The 19,463-nt window shown below is 45.9% G+C and overlaps 1 protein-coding gene across 1 annotated transcript in view; it reads left to right on the top strand.

Annotated features, from left to right (window-relative positions):
- The window catches only part of trappc8 (trafficking protein particle complex subunit 8), a 33,485-nt gene that overhangs the window by 1,828 nt on the left and 12,194 nt on the right, over window positions 1–19,463 (top strand). Inside the window, 18 exon segments of the mRNA XM_039811190.1 lie at window positions 347–556; window positions 5,371–5,460; window positions 5,648–5,822; window positions 6,653–6,806; window positions 6,894–6,996; window positions 8,253–8,515; window positions 9,270–9,385; window positions 9,468–9,618; window positions 12,472–12,572; window positions 13,362–13,467; window positions 13,837–13,968; window positions 14,663–14,887; window positions 15,003–15,108; window positions 15,764–15,958; window positions 16,489–16,661; window positions 16,745–16,819; window positions 18,500–18,605; window positions 18,852–19,009. Coding sequence (XP_039667124.1) covers window positions 347–556; window positions 5,371–5,460; window positions 5,648–5,822; window positions 6,653–6,806; window positions 6,894–6,996; window positions 8,253–8,515; window positions 9,270–9,385; window positions 9,468–9,618; window positions 12,472–12,572; window positions 13,362–13,467; window positions 13,837–13,968; window positions 14,663–14,887; window positions 15,003–15,108; window positions 15,764–15,958; window positions 16,489–16,661; window positions 16,745–16,819; window positions 18,500–18,605; window positions 18,852–19,009 — 2,639 coding nt within the window.

Genomic DNA, 19,463 nt, shown 5'->3' with positions numbered 1-19,463 from the left:
CCTTCTTGTTCTTCGGCATTTAGCGGAAGACTAGAACACTCGTAGACCTATGTACCGCCCTGTCAGGTCCGGAAGAATTGCATCCCCTGGTGACCTAGGTAGGTTTTTCCTGTACCTGTGGTGCTCCACGTTTTCAGGAGATTTTGGCATTGACTTGGTAACAAAGTATGGGTTCTTGTGACATACCGAGTTCTGTATACTACTGTGTGTTGCTGGAGTTTGGACCTCGTCACACTTCTCTCTGGTCTTTCCGGAGGCTTGAGGGGGAAATACACACAAGTGGTACATGTCTTAAAACCTCTTTTGCTGACAGCATAAATAAATGTCCTGCGTTCTTCTTCTCCAGGTCACATACGGGACCCCAATAACCAGGTGCAGGTTGTGAAAAACCTGCGCATCTGTGTCAACAACGTGGTGACGAGCCCCACCCCCGCGTCCGCTGCCTCCAGCCCCGCCCTGCGGCGACTGCTCAACGACGTGGTGCTGTCCTGCCAGCCACAGGAGGGCGCTGCAACCAACGTCCTCACGGCAGGAGACTATGACCTCAGCTTCAGTGGTAAGGACCCCAAGCTGGAACCATCATCCGATGACCATAAATCTGCTTATATTAATGTTTAAACAGAACCGTGTAGTACAGTGCCCAGTTAGGACGACGCGGTTTATTTGTCTGTTAGGATGGTCACTGTGTCAGATGAATAGGGGATTCATGGTCACGCATTCTTGCCGTGACTTAGCTGACATAATGACAGACTACACGCTGGTCATTGACATAATGCATTCCCTAGCCCCTTACCCTAACCTTAACCATCACCACTAAATGCTTAACCCTGACCCTAACCGTAACCTAATTCTATCCCTAATCCTAAAACCAAGTCTTAACCCTCAAACAGCCCTTTAAACTTGTGGGGTCCAGCATTTTGGCCCCACAAAGCTGTCGGGACCCCACAAGTATACTGGACTCCCGGTTTTTGGACCCCACGGATATAGTTAAACAAGAACACACACACACACACACACACACACACACACACACACACACACACAAAAGCAGTTTACCACACAGTCGCGCAACAGACCAACACACAGACTCTGACACTGTTCTGTCAGCGGTCACCTCAGCTGTGATGCCTTCAGGGAACATCCTTATGCTCTCTAGTGGACAAACTGCACTACAGTGACAGCGCTAATAAAACAGCTCAAGCACATATCTTTGGCTTTCCATTCCTTCAATTTCTTGTTACTTATCGGTAACTGCTCTCTTCCAGGGGCCTGTTTATCAATAACTGGTAATAACAACTTATTGAAAGCACGGTAACTCTGAGACCGTCAGTGACACGCAGCTTGTTTAGCTCCAGATGAAGACGGACAGACTGTTGGCCGGGTGAGAGCCGGTCACGCCGCTTGTCTTTCTTTAACCAGCTGGACTTGTTTTCAGTGATGTCACCACCATGTTCACACCAGTTGGAGTTTCGCTGTGATGAAAATACAGATTAGAAAAACAGATACATGTACGGAATTGTATGACATTATGAAAATGACATGAATGTACTGTATGTGAAATAGAATTTGCGTAAGGGGAAATCTGCAGACCGTTACTTTTCCTTCTGGTCACAATTGGCGTTTCTGCAAGGTGCACTGTAAGAGTTGATGTAACATGGTTTCCTAATGCTTCTCCTCCCTGGTGATCATCTGTAAGCTCTCACTTTGAATGCAGAGACCATGCTAACATTAGCCCTGGCTGTCTGCTTCCACCTATCAGATCACTGTGTTAAAGCTAGCCTCCCCTGGTACAGTGCCTGGAGAGAAACACTGTTGGAAGTCAGCACCTCCCAGCAGCACACAGGTATCCCAGGTATCCCAGGTACCACTGTCTCCGGCTCATGTGTGGATTAGCTGTAGTCTCTCCTACTAGTTTTCCATCTAGCTGCCCTGTCTCTCCGCTTTCTGTCACAATGTGGTGGGTGCTTCTTGTATCAAATGATAACTGTTTATATCTGACCTCGGGGGGGCCAGATGTATAAACCACGTGTGTGCACACACAAAGCATGCGCACACCGTTTCCCACACCTAAAGTGGTTTTTCTAAAGGAAGGATGTGTTGCCTGGCGCAGACGTCTGACCAGCTGAACACCGTTTACCACAGCCAGCTGCAGGGGAAATGATCAGGAGGAGATTAAAAAAATATCTTATTTTGTTTTGACATTTGAGCCATCATTTCCCCCGGGTGCATGATATCTTTATTTGATCTTGAATTGTGTTTCAATATAACTTCTATATATTAATCATTGACCCTCTCTCTGCTGTTTTTATTTATTTATTATTATGTGTGTGTGAGATATCTATCTATCTATCTCTATATATAAACGAGTGCTGGAGTATTGATATGCAAACTGATGTTTCAGGGCTTTTCTATAGCATAGCTACCTGTAGGAATGAGGCGCGTGCCCGTGTGACTCACATTTATAACAAAGAACCAGGAAAATTACAGCTATGCATATTGTGGTCTGCAGAGTTTTATGCATCTGGCCCCTCAAACTACTTTCCCCAGTGTTTCCTCTACTCATCACCTGACTGTACAGAGTCCTGTAGCTGTAGTCAGTCCCTCCAGAAAAACGCGATTATGCGATCGCATAATTCAATGCATAATCAGCCAAAGTCCGCATATTTATGCCAGGGCATTTTTTCAAATACGCTGCACTTTCGCCGCATAAATTGCAGATTTCAAAATATGCGGGGCTTGCATGCTTTCGTAATCCCCGCATTTCCGTTGCAAAAAAGTCACATATATCTTAACAGAAAGTTGAAAAATGTTGCGTTTACTTCACACAAGAGCAGCCATTTTCCCATTATGAAGTGACGTAATTATGCGACGTGAACATCATCGAAAAGCAGGGTGTTGGAGGAATCACTTTTTTTTCTCTTTTTCATCAAACACCAGTTTTTGCAAGTTCCCGCAATTTCATCGCATAAAATTGCATAAATATCCCGCATATTCCATCGCATTTTTTAAGAAAATGTGCCGCATAATCAAGGATTTTTGCCTGCAACAATCACAAAAAAACTGCATTTTTCTGGAAGGACTGTGTAGTTCCCGATATTGAGTACATATTCACAGGTCTCTAATAAAACATTTGCGTATGGTTAGGTGATGCGATGGTGGTTCACCTGATCCCTGGCGGCCTGGGTATCCCCAGTGACTTCCAGATGGATTTGATTCCAATCCACAAGGTCCCGATTTCCATTACGTTTCTGATTGGATATTAGTTAGGTTTTTTTCTTGGCTATAAAAGATTGTCGGAGTACTTCTGCTGTAAATTGTACAAGCAAGAAGCAACCCTCAGATATTTATATAATGCAGCAGGTTAATGTTTACATCAAGAACTGAGCCCCAAAGGACTTTTTACTGACCAGGACTAACATGCCAGGCATTAACAGAGTACAGCAGTCATCAACACGCCAGAGAGCAGTGAGACCATTACACAACTGTACAGCTACACCGTGGGACGCCCACATACGTATCCATGGTGAACAGAACCATTTCTGGATTTTACCAATCAATATCAGATTACTAAAACAAAGATCCATTTTTAACTGGAGAGTTGATTATTTGAAGCAATTTTATAGCCCTGACAGAAGATTCAGACCAAAAAGGGATTGAGGTGTTTGCAGATCCTGTAGGATCGGAGAGGAGACTTGCAGAGCTGTGATGAAGATCATTCATCTCTACTGAGAACTTGTGCTTTTGCTGAGAAAGCAGGCAGTTCAAACCAAGCATTGGCGCAGTATGGGTTTCACTCCCTCCTCTAAGCTCTGTCTCTCTGCAGCTCTTTACAGATCAGGAAGGACAGGGACAGGACTGTGAAAAGTGCTCATATTATGCTTTTTGGCTTTTTCCCTTTCCTTTATTGTGTTATATCTCTTTTTTTGTGCATGTTATAGGTTTACAAAGTGAAAAAGCCCAAAGTCCACCCCAAAGGGACTTACCATCTCCAACAGAAAACACTGTTCATCAACTGCTCCAAACAGCTCTGTTGTAGTCCAGCCTTTACTTCAGAGACAAACGTGGTCACTTTGGAACACACGTTCTAATGCTCGCCTAGCTGCTAGCATGGCACGCCCTCATACTCTGCTTCTGACTGGCTAGTAGTCCCAACAAAGATGGGACAGAAGTGCGATGCCTCACTCTGTAGCTAAAACCGAGAGCTCAACACACAGGGTGAAAAGAGGAGCTGCAGCAATGTGCAGCACACCAAAAAATATGGTTGTTGTTTTTTTAATTAAACCATATAAACCTATTCTGATATAACCTCTAAATACAATTATGAACCTGAAAATGAGCATCATATGAGCACTTTAAGAAGTCCTGTTCAGAGAGGACAGCTATGTTGGGTCAAAAGGCTCGCTGAAGGGGAGAAGTTACCATGCTGAACCAGCGTCAGTGATTATAACTGATAACGCAAGTAAACATGTTGTTGTTAATGATGTATGATTCTGTTAATGGTTTTATAGTTGCCCCCCCCCCCTCCAATCTAGAGTAGGGAGGGATGGATGGATGGATGGATGCATGATGTAGAGTAGTAGCTTAGTAAGATGGTAGATAGAGGACAGGGAATGAATGACACTGGGGTTGATGGCCGGCAACCTGAGCACCTGTGTCTTTGTGATGTCATTAATGATGCCTTAGCCAAGATGGTGGCCACATGTCGACCTCTGGGAAATCAAAGTTTAAACAGGGAAAACCTGCCGTAGGACACAAAAGCTGTGTTGGAAACCGTTTCCTCATTCACTCTCTCACTATTCCCTATATAGTGTTTATTAAATAGTGAGCTATATAGGGAATGACCGAACCAGATTTGGGACACCCTACTGAAAATATCGATGCGTCAGGAGATGCTCCGGGTTATTAGTGTGACGGAGGCATCGTGTAAACAAACCGAAACCAAAATACTTCTAAAACGTCCCTGAAACAAAGCGAGCACTCAGGAGAATGGTAAAAGGTTGTATATATGTTGCATGTTACATTTCCGCTGTTTAGAAACGAAAGCCCGCTCTTTTTTCCTTTTCAGTTTTCATGGTGATTTCTGCTTCTTCTTCTCGTATGGGAAAACACGACCGCGTTGCATTGTGGGATACGGGAGTAACACGTAGGGTACATCGTTTGTAAACTCAAAGTAGCTGTGCATTGTGGGTATTTTATAGTGGACTATATTGTGAATGAAATTAACCTCAGAGTATTCAAACACCACTACAGAAAAGGCGAACACACTTTATAGGGAACTATTTCTGTGATGGGGAACGGTTTTGAACACAGCTAATGTGCGACCGCGTGCTGGATGAAGTCCTCCGTCTCATTGTGTCCGTGTGTTTGCAGCTACCACGCCCTGGTTCGAAGCCTACAGGGAGAACTTCCTGCAGTCGATGCCCGCCTCCGACCACGAGTTTCTCAATCACTACCTCGCCTGTATCCTTCCGCCAGCGCACCAAACAAATACTGTTATTGTACCACATGACGGCTTTGTTTCTTGAGTTAAATGACAAGTGTATTTGCATAATGTGAAGTATTTCCTGTGGATTAAGTATTGTCAGTAGCAGCAGTCCTGCTGTGGAGTGTGTGTTCCTTGACGCGTGGGTCCCCCCCCCCGCCCCAGGCCTGCTGGTGGTGTCCTCCACGGAGGCCGTCCCAGTGGAGCAGTTCCTCAAGCTCTCCCAGGAGCAGCACAGGATCCAGCACAGCGGAGAGTACACCAACCCCAAGTGGTTCATCCCCAACACGCTCAAGTACTACGTCTTACTGCACGACATGAGCGAGGGCGACGAGCAGAGGTACCGAACGCAGCGCCACTGTGTGCATGTTGTATGTTGTGTTTTCCTTTCTCTGTTAAAGAACCGTGAAAGTAAGTAAAGTGCTCATATTATGCTTTTTGGCTTTTTCCCTTTCCTTTATTGTGTTATATCTCTTTTTTTGTGCATGTTATAGGTTTACAAAGTGAAAAAGCCCAAAGTCCCCCCCCCAAAGGGACTTACCATCTCCAACAGAAAACACTGTTCACAAACTGCTCCAAACAGCTCAAATTTAAAATAAACTTAAGGACAAACACGAGTCATGACATGGTGTGCTTCCTGGTAAACCTTTTCGGAGGGCTAAATAACGGAAAATCCGAACAAGTGTAGTCCAGCGTTTACTTCCGTGACGAACGTGCGTCACTTTGTAACACCAGTTATAATGCTCGTCTAGCTGCTACTGTGGCACTCCCTCATACTCTGCTTCTGACTGGCTGGGAGTCTTTACCTAGCTACTGAGCATGTGCGACTCCCAACAAAGATGGGACAGAAGTGTGATGCCTCACTCTGTAGCTAAAACAGAGAGCTCAACACACAGGGAGAAAAGAGGAGCTGCAGCAATGTGTAGTACAACAAAAATATGGTGTTTTAAAAAAAAAATTAAACCATGTAAATCTATTCTGATATAACCTCTAAATGCAATTATGAACCTGAAAATGAGCATAATATGAGCACTTTAATATGAGTCAATAAGAAAAGAAGCAGTGTTAAAGATGAGTCGACAATGGTTAATGGTTTAAAAAAAGAAGAACTAGGGTGGATGAAAAAGGCTAACGTTGTGGTCTTGGTTTGTTTCTCGTCCCCCCTTCCAGGGCCGACTCGGTGTATGAGGACATGAAACAGAGGTACGGTCATCAGGGCTGCTATCTGTTGAAACTGAACTCTCGTACGTCCTCGGCAGAAGAAGATGAACAGATTCCCGACCCCTGGAGTCAGTACCTGCACAGGAACACTCTGCAGAACCAGGTAGGCCCTCCCTGCGTCTCCCTGCTACATGCAGAGACTGACACGAGTCTGCCGTGTTGTGTGTTAACATGGTGACCCTGCCCGCAGGACGTGCTGGACGAAGGAGCTGCAGCTGGGAGCGCCGCTGCTGCAGCTGTAGAGAACAACATCAGTGCAGCTGAGGGGGACGGCCAGCACCCAACAGAGAAAGGTCCGTCACTTGTGACTCTGGCTTCTCTGCTTCGCACTTCTGAGCTGACTGAAACGTTAAGGGGAAGTTATTTAAAACTGCAGTGGGTAGAAAGCAAAACAACGGCAGAATTTGAAGCCGAGTGAGACCTTTTCCTCTCCCCTCTCTGTCTTCACGTGTAGAACAGCAAATAGGAACGCTCTATCTTGGTGATGGAACGATTTTATCGGCCGGCCGATATATCGGGCCGATATTTGCGCTTTTACGTGTACCGTCATCGGCCGATACGCAGCTGCTGCGTTCGCTGATATTTTTTCCCCCCGCATTATTTACAGACAGGCGTCCACAGGCAGCTCTGTGTTACTGGAGACGCTGCAGTTCACGTGCAGACCATGCACTGCTCCTCCCCCACTAGCGGAGTGCTGGTGGTGGTGGCGCAGTGGATATGACACATGCCTTTGGTGCGGGAGATCCCGGTTCAATTCCCACTGCGGTGCATCAACTAACGAGCAAGACCCTTAACCCTGAGTTGCTACAGAGGTGTGTGGCCTCTGACATATATAGCAGTTGTAAGTCGCTTTGGATAAAAGCGTCAGCTAAATGACATGTAATGTGCTGGTGATAAATTAGAAATCAATTTATTTTATTATTATTCTTAAAGAAATGGCAGAGCACATTCCGAAAACAAATCCAGTGTGGTAGAGTTTACATTTTTATGATGTAAATTGAGGGAGCAAAATCCGCATCGGCTCCAAATATCGACTCAAGAAAATCAGCAGCCCGTATCGGCTGATGGAAAAAAAAACGGTATCGGCATCGGTCGATCCCCCCTCTCTCTCTCTCTCTCTCTCTCTCTCTCTCTCTCTCTCTCTCTCTCTCTCTCTCTCTCTCTCTCTCTCTCTCCCTCTCTCTGAAATGACCTATGATTGGCCAAAGTTTCCCGTCTAGATTTTCTGAAGCCTGAAAAGGACCGGAGCTGAAAAAGTCTAGTTTTCTCTCAGAACACTTGAATTACAATATGCTGAAAGATTATAATTGAAAGTTTGCCCAACAACGATAAAAATCCATTACCTACTGCAGCTCTAAGCAGAGCTTTATGCACCCACACATGCATGCACGCACACACGCACGCACACACACACTCTGAGTCAAACAGTGTTGTTTAGTGTGAACTCGTGTGCCCAGGGTTGATTGCTGGCTGTGTTCTAAGTGCTGAACACCACAGGTCTCTCTCTCTGTGAGCGAGTGAGCTTAGCTTCTTCCCTGTCTCCTGGCAGACGGAGCGTCCACCAGCCTGGACAGCCATCCTCTGCAGCTGGACCCAGCCAGCAGCTCGGGGAGCCTGCACGCCCTCACCGCTGCTAACGCTGAGCTGAAGAGAGGCGCCAGAGAGCCAGAGGGCCTGGCGGTGGGCGCAGGGGGCCACGGTGCCTGTCTGACCCTGAATGACCACGACCACATCAGACAGTTCATCCAGGAGTTCACCTTCAGAGGCCTGCTGCCACACGTAGAGAAGAACATCCGACAGCTCAACGACCAGGTGCAACTCTCTCACCCCCCCCCCCCCAACTGGCAGAGACGAGCTGTTGATTCTACTCTACCATCACTGTGGAGGCTGCAGTCTGTGCTGACGTGTTTCTCATATTTAGTCTATCCTCTGAAATGGGGCGAACAAAATAATAGAAACGGCAGCGGCAGCCTCCACAAAGAGCATACAGTTGAAGGAGGATTTAACTGTGTAATAACTTCAGTAACTATGCAAAGTACAGTTGAACAGTTTTTGCCTTTTTCATATTTTCAGTTGCTTTGTCTGTTTGTTAGTAGGATATTTAAAAAAACTACTTTTAAAACTAAAATTTTTAAATTTAATTACAAATAAAAGTTTGGCCAAAAAAAAAAGTTTTGTTATTAGTTTTGTGGTGTGGTTTGGCCACGTGGCCATTATGTAGCACTTCTTGAACCCTGAGGTTGAGTAACCGCGAGGACAGTGGCCTTTTATGGCGGCATTATTGTAGCAATATTATTTACAACCGTACGTGGAGAGTTGTGAAACTGTACCTGGAGCCGTATGTGCGTACTCACATTAGTGCACGTGGAAAAGAATGTGAACGCGTTGAAGGTACGAACCGCTTTTTATGAAATGAGTTCCACCTCACAAGTCTTTCTACGCCAGGGTGCGATGGACATGAATGTACGATTTCCAGATTCCACAGCTCTCCATGCACAGTGCTCCAGTAATAGCCTGTAGAGTGTGAGAGCAGCACTGAGTGAGCCCCCTGCCTCTCTGTCCACAGCTGGTCTCCAGGAAAGGGCTGAGTCGCTCGCTGTTCACGGCCACCAAGAAGTGGTTTGGCGGAGGGAAGGTTCCAGAGAAGAGCATCAGTGAGCCAAAGAGCACCTGTGGCCTTCTGTAAGCATCACACTTCATCTGTGTTTCCACACCGTGAACACTGTACACACTGCTGGCTGATCTTTCCCGTCTGTGATGGCAGATATCCCCCAGAAGCCCCGGAGCTGCAGATCAGGAAGATGGCCGACCTGTGCTTCCTGGTCCAGCACTACGAGCTGGCCTACAGCTGTTACCACACTGCCAAGAAGGACTTCCTGTCAGACCAGGCCATGCTGTATGCCGCAGGAGCACTGGTGAGAACACACACCTCACACACACACACCTTTCTGTCTGTCCTTATGAGGACCACGTGTTAGCAGGCCTCTCTAACACAGTGATTTTCAACCACTGTGCCGCGGCACACTAGTGTGAGAGATCGTCCTGTGTGCCGTGAGAAATTATCCGATTTTACTTAATTGGTCCAACAAAGTGTTTTATGGAGTTACTGCAAATGATTTGCCATTGTTGCGCATCTGTGCCTGCAATATAATGACTGGCAGATAAATTAAATACTATTCTGTATCAGTAGGTGGCAGTATATAGCGCAATAATGACCTTGTTGATTTAAAACAATAGAATTACTGCCACAGGGCTCCAGACACTTTGCGGCCAAAATTTGAGAATGTTCGACTGAATTTTACATGCAGTTGCACATGTGCGACCAGTAAATTTGCCCCCTTTTTTTACACGTTAAACGTTGAAATTTCGGTACCTGAGAGCGCATAAGCGCAAGCTTATCTGTCCTCTCTGAAATTTAAAAGAGAGCAGAGCTCTGACACAAACACACACACACTCGCACACGCAGAGCTGCAGACGATGCAGACGATGCAAACTACGTCGGCTCTGCAGTTTTGTTGAAGTCACAGTGAGTCACGGAAATGCTGATAAAGTGGTTTCACAGTTTTTCATAACTTCACGCAGACAGCAGTGTGTGGATATGATATTAATGGCAAGCCGAAAGCGGTCGCGGTGCTGTTGATGTTACACTTCCTCGGAGACGAGCAGGCACAACAGTGGTTTCTATGATCTGGTGACTGACTGACAGGCTGAGGTTGGAAGGCAAGGCAACTTTATTTCTACAGCACCTTTCAGAAACAAGGCAATTCAAAGTGCTTTACATGAAACAGTAAAGAGCAATTAAAAACGGTCAGGATGAAAATAAAACAGGCTAAAAAATAATATACAAATACAATAATATTTGTATATAATAATGGTGCGTTCTTTTTGTCCACCGAAGTCGTTTTACGAGTTGTTTTCCGGAGTTACGACCCGGAAGTTGCAAAAAGAACGCCCCCGAGGTCGTATTTACGACTCGTCAAGTCGTCTGAACTCAGAGGACCCCGAACTCACTTTCAAAGATGGCTACGTCGTGCATCACATGTAGTAAACATTGTGGTTATCTACAATTTTAAGCACTTTTGTCTTTGTTGTAACCAAATTAAGAAGTCGTACACATAGCGCTGTATACTGCTACCTATAGGCATGTTGCTACAGTCTTATTAGGAGTTAAATACCGCCTGATTAGTTATTTTGTAGCTTGAGCAGCTGAAATTGGCTAGAAACGCTCGGTTGCTATATGACAACAACGGCTTTAAGCCGAGTCTTGAGCAGAAAGCAGAGCAGTAGCCTATCGTTAACGTTAATCAAAACGTAATTTTCATGTATCAAACTGTGAAATATATGTGTGTAATATGTCAATAACTGGGTGAATAGAATCCTAAATGTTACTAAAAATGTTACAAAAATCCATCTTTTCTCCGACTCGTAGTATTGTGTGACAAAAAGAATGCAACAACCCGCGGTTATTCGTTTTTCGACACGGATGTGACGTCACGCTCGAGCTACTAGTCGCGATTACAAGACAAAAAGAACGCACCATAATAATAATATTTTTTTTTACTGTCATGACAGCAATGGGGCTGTCAGTTTACCTTATATGTTGCATCTTCAAAAGTGACACTGAATTTGAAACAGCACATTCTAATTTCTGCATCTATTATCAAAGTATTTATTAGTAATACAGTGGAAATTAGTAGAAAGGTGAATATTTGGTTAGCATGTTGATTTACGGTGTGTGCCCCTACATTTTCTGGTTGTGCCCCTAACATTTTCAGTTGGGGGCCACTGTGCTCCTAGTGAAAAAAGTTAGTCTGGAGCCCTGTGCCACCTTTCGCGCGCATCCCGCAGTGACAGGATGTAAACAGTAGGGCCGAGATCAACAATGTAAGCCTGCAAAAGTGATGGACACATTTTTATAAAAGAAAAATGCAGATTCTGATCTTATTAGGCTACAATGTGTCATTTTGTAACGTTTTTGGTTGGTGGTGTGCCGCGGGATTTTTTTTTTATGTAAAAAATGTGCCGTGGCTCAAAAAAGGTTGAAAAACACTGCTCTAACAGACCGTTGATCTGCAGATGGAAGAAGCCTGTAGTTGTCAGAGAGTAGGGACCAGTGTGTCAAAACCTTGTCTAATTTCGTAGAGTCTAACTTTGGCACACAAATGTTGCAGTTGACCAACATTAAACTTTGATGACGGTGCTAACCTTTTGAGGTACTGAAGAAGAATCCAAAATAGAGGATGCTGTCACACTAACTGTGTCAGCACATCCCATGTGATAGAAGAAGCCTGCTCTGCTGGAGGATTGAGTGCTCCGCAGCCCAGGTGCAGCATCCTCTGCAGTCACGGTATAGCCTGGGTTTGAGTTTGTTAGCTTATAGTGTAGTTAGCACAGAGAGCGCAGTAGTCACCACGTTTTGCACAAAAGAATGAGTCCCTTCCAGGTTTAAATATGCACTTGTGTATCTCCTGGTCAGCAGCTGCAGTTCTCCGACAATCCTGCTTGATACTGAAAGGCATTTTACCTGCGCTCCCTGCACAATACACAGCCAGCACAGCTACACGTGGAAGGCAGAAGCACATTGACATAACGCCTTGCTGCAGGGCAACAGCAGCACCATAGTGCAACAGAGTGGTGCTTCAGTTTCACGGTGTTATCGAACATCAGATAACACTACTGCTCTGTAAAAACCTGCGAGTGGACTGAATCATGACGTCTTTCTTCATTCCTCCATCTGTCCTCATGTTGTGTCCCTTCATCTTGTGTAGGAAATGGCTGCAGTGTCAGCCTTCCTGCAGCCTGGAGCTCCCAGACCGTATCCAGCACACTACATGGACACCGCCATCCAGACGTACAGAGATGTCTGCAAGTATGACCCCATTACACCAAGTCTCTCTGTCTGCTGGTTCAGTGTATGGTTAGGTTTAGGTCTAACAGGCTGCTGTGCTAATGCAGTGGCACTTAGAGGCTCACCATTGTGAATCTGTCTTTGTGCGCCCTAATGAAAGTTTAATATGTCTATTTGCGTTCTTTTTGGAGTGTAAATCCCTTTTAGTCTTCTCCTGATTGGTTACCCAGGACCACATTGACTGGGCAGCAGGTTTCCCTGGCTCAGCTACAGTTTGACTTCATAGATCCCATCTGAGCACCTGCCAATGTTAAAACTGTTACTGAATGAATGGAATAGAAACGCATAGCGGTCTCCAGGCTCTACCTGATCAGGTCGCCCTTGCAAGACCATCTTTTTTCCTCTTCCTGGGCTTTCTTTTTTTTCAGAATAACGTTTCAGCTGGAAACAAAATGGCTCCAAAGGATGTTTACATTTTTTCTTTATTTAACCAGGCAAGTTATTAAGAGCACATTGTTATTTACAATGGCGGCCTGGAAAAAGGCAAAGCCTCTTGAGGGAGGGGGGTGAGGGCTAATAAAGAAAAGTTAAAAAGACAGCCGCACATATCCAAACAGAGTGGAGCTCACCCAGCTGTCCTCACTTGAGGTTCCATTCTGAGGACACACAGCGTTGGAGGACAGAATGTGCAGTACATTAGGCACATGATTGGCTCTACTGCGCCACAGCTACCAGAGTAATACATGACATGTGAGAGCGTATTCTCTTTTAGTTGAGCGTATGCGTTGGTATGTTCTCTGCCCTCTACAGGAACATGGTGCTGGCTGAGCGCTGTGCATTACTCAGTGCTGAGATCCTCAAGAGTCAGGGCAAATACTCGGAGGCTGCTACACTCCTCATCAAGATGACCAGCGAGGTAAGCAAAGGCTGCACACTGCACTCCACTTTACTCCAGTACTCTCAAGTGCACAGGCACAACTGACACATGCGCTGTTCCATTGAAATGTCTTACTAATAAATAGTTCACTTTTCACTATACAGTTGGTTATGTAGCACAGTGGCGTTGCACAAATTATCCCACAATGCAATGTTTGTTGTGTAAAATCAATGGCCGCCATCCAAGACATAAATCCCATCATGCATTGCAAGACAGATGAGAGTAATGACCTGAGTATGGTGAATCCAAAGGCCTGAGTATCTCCATTTGTTACCTTGTCATTCAATAACAGAATTATGGAGTAAAATTGCATTGGATTCATTCAGCGTGGACCTTTTGTTTGTGCAGGACTCTGACCTGCGCAGTGCTCTGCTGTTGGAACAGGCTGCCCACTGCTTCATTAATATGCGGAACCCTATGGTGCGCAAGTTTGCCTTCCATATGATCCTGGCTGGTCATCGTTTCAGCAAAGCGGGACAGGTGAGCCTTTGGACCGTCACTGATCTACTGAATGTGTGAATCTATACCATACTATCCCAGGTCTGTTTGTGTTAGCTTTATATTGTTAAGTTTATTGATTCAACCCTGAGTTCCTGAGTCAATCACCATGCTCACCACACTCTCCGGGAGTTAAAAGTGGGGGAAAACGTTTCCTGCTTTTATGATCTCGCTGACATTATTGATGAGGTTATGGGAAAAACCAAGAACTCAGAAGTCATGGGGCAGTTTTGGGGATTTACTGTTAGTGTTAGATGCAGTACGTGAGAGGAATCCTGGAACAGCTCTGGTCCAGCTCCGTTTTTTAGCTGAAAGCTCACAAAGACAAAATATGGAGTGAGTTCAGTCATCCGTTATTAACCTGACTAATGGGGTATCATAACAAGACTTTTCTCGTCCTGTCTCCTCCTGTGCTGCTGTGTCTCCGTATCTTCTGCTCCTGGCTGATGCGTCCTGTCCCTGGGCCTGTCTCTTTATCTTCTGCTCCTGGCTGATGCGTCCTGTCCCTGGGCCTGTCTCCGTATCTTCTGCCCCTGGCTGATGCGTCCTGTCCCTGGGCCTGTCTCCGTATCTTCTGCTCCTGGCTGATGCGTCCTGTCCCTGGGCCTGTCTCCGTATCTTCTGCTCCTGGCTGATGCGTCCTGTCCCTGGGCCTGTCCTCTGTGTCTGCATGCAGAGGAGGCACGCGCTGCGCTGCTACTGCCAGGCCATGCAGGTGTACAAGGAGCGGGGCTGGTCCCTGGCAGAGGACCACATCAACTTCACCATCGGCCGGCAGTCCTTCACCCTGTCCCAGCCGGAGAACGCGGTTACAGCCTTCAGACACATCCTGACCAATGACAGCAGGCAGACGGCCACGCAGCAGGGCGCCTTCCTCCGAGAGTATCTCTATGTTTATAAGGTAACCACGTCTACTTCGTGTCGGTAACATTCTCAAAACTCTTCTGCTTCGCATCTACACGCCTCCTCCAGCTCAGATTAAGAAACACTGTGTGTGTCTGTGTGTGTGTTTTCAGAGTGTGATGGGGGGGGATGCAGACAGCCTCCCAGAGCTGCCTCTGCCTTGCATCCACAGCTCAGCCACCAGGGTCTACTTCGGACATGAACGCCGCCTTGCAGAAGGTAACGCAGCGATCGGTCATCTATGATCTCTTCCCAGCTCGACTCCATCCAAAGAAGAGAGCGCCGATTAGTTCATATCAACCTCCACCATTTGCTTCAAGTACATACTCCCAATTCATGTGTTGCTCACTAAGACGTTCACATTAACATCTGTCTCCACTGTTCTCTGTCACAGTGAGAACACAAGCTCTCCTCTCTGGGCAGAACCGTGGTTTTTTAGTAAGGGGTATTAATTCAGCTCTGCATGCAGAGCTCAGAGCTTTTCTCTGCACCTGGAGGAGACTTTTATAGAACTCTGCATGCAGGGTTTCATTAGGACGTTTGTCCCAGTTAGTCCAGTCTTGTTGACCTCACTGACATGTAATGGGTCCCATGATTGATTTATTGTTCTCTCGATGGCAAAGAAAGCCCTTTTTGCATTGTCCGTGAGTTCATTCACAGCCAAGTTAAAGGTGCCATAGGTAGGATTGTGAAGATCCAGGACTTAGCCAAAATGTTTTAATTTAATCATCGACAACTTCTCAGTCCTCACCCCTTTTCTGCTAAAGCCCAAAACTGTCTCCTAAGCCTCTCCCCCCCACAAGGGAGAATGAATGCGTGTGCATGAGCAGTGATTGACACGCAGTTGTTGATTGTAATGAGCTGGTGTGTGCAGGGGAGAAGCAGGCAGCCACCCACGTGTCCCTGGACCAGGAGTATGACCAGGATACGGCAGCCATGTGGGGCCACCTAGAGGAGCAACTTGTGGCCGCCGCCAACAGGGGGACTGTCCCAGCAAACTTCCAGCCCACCCAGTGCTGCCTGAACAGCCAGACAGACAACCTGCGCCACCCACTGGCTGTGGCCGAGGGTAAGAGGTGGAACTACTGCTGAGTAGGGATGCAACGAATCTAGATTTTTGGGTTTTGGCCGAATACCGAATCCACTGGTTAAGAACACATTAATAAAGTAAACAACGTCCAAAGCTGCGTATTTTTCATTTTATTTTATTTTAACTGTAACACAAGTTTTTAACTGTGACCTTGCCACCACGAGACAAATCGGCATTGCAAATTGAACATGTAGCTGGACTTGAATGGCCTTCTTTTGACTGAAAGTACTGCCAAACAACACTTTTTAGGCTCACGAGTTCCATTTTCATTTTCTCACAGCCTACTGCATTGAACGCTCCACCTACGTAAACACCTTCCCGTAATCAACAGCGGCGTCATTACGTCGACCAGCGTAGCGCGCTTAGTGCAAGCGTAGGGTTCGGTGGAAAAAAATTCTAAGGTCGAAGCCGAATCCTGGATTCGGTGTATCCCTGCTGCGGAGTACTACTCTGCACCATCAGCACACTAACCAGTGTTGACTGTCTGCTGCGCCTCTCTGTCTCCGCAGAGCCAATCATTGTGGAGGTGACGTTCAGGAACCCTCTGAAGGTGCCTCTGGCTCTGTCCAACCTGTCTCTCCTCTGGAGGTTCACTGCCGATGGTGCGTCTCCGTCCCAGGACAGGACCGCGGATTGGTCGGCAGCAGAGGCCGTCACCAACGAGGAGACGGTGTCTGTCGGGGTGGGGACCTGGCCACTGATGGACAGATGCTTTAAAAAAACTAAAGTTTCCATGGTCCCTTCAATATCTTTTTCCTGTTGCAGATGGCACAGAGAGACGACGTGGTCGCCACTGAGATCATCGTGGAGTTTCTCCTGGGGCCAGAGGAGACCAAGATGGTGAGGCTCCGGCTGTTTGTGTCTGCAGAGACTGTGTACACTTATCTGCATTGTGTTATTAGGAGTTGTCTCTTATAGACTGATTGATTAGTGGAGTTGCAGTTGCTCCTTTATGTCCTAGTGAGCTGTTCACTCAAACTGTCTGGGCATGTCTCTTATTTCCATGCAGCATGTCAGTACTGAGACTTCACCCTGACCTTATTTTGGAAGCATAGCAAACTGATTTTTTGGCTTTCAGTGGTATGATGCGCAGGCTCCTGTTTAAGGGCTGCAGGCGCAGTGAAAGGAGCTGCTGGAAACATTCAGCAGTGGATTGCTAGAAGCTTAGAGGCATTATTTATGACAACCTCAATCAGGACTTTTTTTTTTTTTTTAAACATCCACTCAGGTGGACAGCATATGTTTGAGTTTTCAAATGAAGAAACTACTTTTTGTGAAAACTATACTATATATATTTAATGCTGTGAAACTAATACACATATTTTAACATCTTCTGATGCTTTACTGACTCAGATGGGGTTTGCGCCCCTGTCCTGCAGGCCTTTCTGTCACACATTACACAACATATAGAGACTCCCATCTGCACAAAATATTTGTTCTATTACAAAAGCTGCAAGTTACATCTACTAACATAAGATTTACAGCCACACAAGTTAGCGCAGACAAAGTAGTTTCAAGAACCACAGAGCTGCAGTAACAGTGTGAACTGTTGAAATACAGCCAGCGATGCATGATGTCAAACTTAGTAATTTCCTCCCAATATAAAGTCAATACTTGGAAATATTATCAATTATGTTACTCCTTAGATGTTACTTGATGTTGTTAACAATTTAATTTACCTGCAAGGGTCTTGTACTGTAGAATATTGGCAAGATATTCCAGAGTCTTATTGAATTAACCCTAGATTTGCTCGAACCATAACCAGAGACTTTTGCAAATCTTGGGTTACCATCTACTAGACACGGCTGAGTTTCTGACCGTCCGTCGGCCACCTTTTGTTTTCAGAGATGTGTTGCACTTATGACTGCTGGCCAGTAGGTGGCAGTGTTTGGCATGACGCCCTCTGGTCCGCTGTGGTGACTGACGTGCATCAAAACAGCATCAAAACCTGCATATACATGGAAGTGGCTTTACATACTTGTCCACTGCAGTGACCACTAGGCTTGTGAGACTTACTTTCTATATGCCTTTCAGTTTTGTGTGTGTGTGTGTGTGTGTGTGTGTGTGTGTGTGTGTGTGTGTGTGTGTGTGTGTGTGTGTGTGTGTGTGACTATATCCGTGGGGTCCAAAGACCGGGAGTCCAGTATACTAGTGGGGTCCAGACAGCTTTGTGGGGCCAAAATAATGGACCCCACAAGTTTAAAGGGCTGTTTGAGCGTTAAGACTTGGTTTTAGGATTAGGTATAGAATTAGGTTATGGTTAGAATAAGGGTTAAGGCTAGACATTTAGTTGTGATGGTTAGGGTAAGGGGCCAGGGAATGCATTATGTCAATGACGGGTCCCCACAAAGATAATGAAACGCACTGTGTGTGTGTTTGCTCACATTGGTTATGAAATGCACAAAGATCATTTAAATTGACTAAAAAAAATCGTTCATCTCTTTTCAATGAAGTGGGCTGTTCCTGGACAAACATGTAGGTGTGTTGTTCTGCTAACAGTCCTGTGACCTTTGACCCCAGGCTCGACTCCGGCTGCTGCCACACGCCACTGGCCAGCTGCACATTGTGGGTGTGGTGTACGACCTGGCTGCAGCGTCCTCTGGAGACACGGCTCCCAGCACTGAAGGTCAGGCGCACGTTCGTCACTTCCTGTTGCTTTGCTCTCAGCTGGCAGGAGATGCCATACATCACACATCACGAGTCATACGTCCTTCACTTGTAGCTTTGCTTCTTAAATGTTGACTCACATTGTCTTACTTCCTGCTGTTCTTTCAACTCTCTTTCGTTTGTGTCGGGTTAAAAAATGTTTGAGAGAAGCCCGTGTTGAAAAGAAGGGCACTAACCCACAGTGTGGACGTCCTCCTGTCTCCAGGCCAGCAGATGCTGGATCTCATGGTGGTTCGGGGCAGACAGGACCTGAAGATCCGCGGCCCGCGCCTCAACCAGACCAAAGAGGACAAGATGGTGATTCGACATGGCTTGGACCTGCGTCTGAATCCCATCATAACTCCACCCATGCCCCTGATGGAGGTACCACTGAACACCACTGTAGAGACCCAGTCTGAGCCCAGTCTGGTTCCATCTCATATTTTCCTACAGAATACAACTGTACCCACTTAGCCTACGCTGTCGGACATTAAGAAAGTTAAGCATGCTTCCAGCTGGCCAGTAATGGCGTCAGCCGTGGGATTTCAGAGATCATCAAGATCAGGAAAGAAATAATAATGCAGTGATCGTGACTTTAGTATTGAGTGTATGTGTAATGATTAATGTACTGTAGTAGGAAGCATTAAATCTCCTGGGTCTAGCTTAATGTTTAGCATTCAGATCATTTTAACTCTTGATGATCTTAACTCTTTCCCATAATGTCTATTATGAACTATTATCTATTGTTTTTTTTCTTACAATAATGTGCACATGATGTCACTGAAAATATTTGACAGTTGTCTCATTTTCATTCTCTACAACCCTCTGTCTGTGACGT

This window comes from Perca fluviatilis, chromosome 9 (genome assembly GCF_010015445.1).
Source record: "Perca fluviatilis chromosome 9, GENO_Pfluv_1.0, whole genome shotgun sequence".
NCBI lineage: Eukaryota > Metazoa > Chordata > Actinopteri > Perciformes > Percidae > Perca > Perca fluviatilis.
This window is presented reverse-complemented; position numbering and strand designations above follow the sequence as displayed.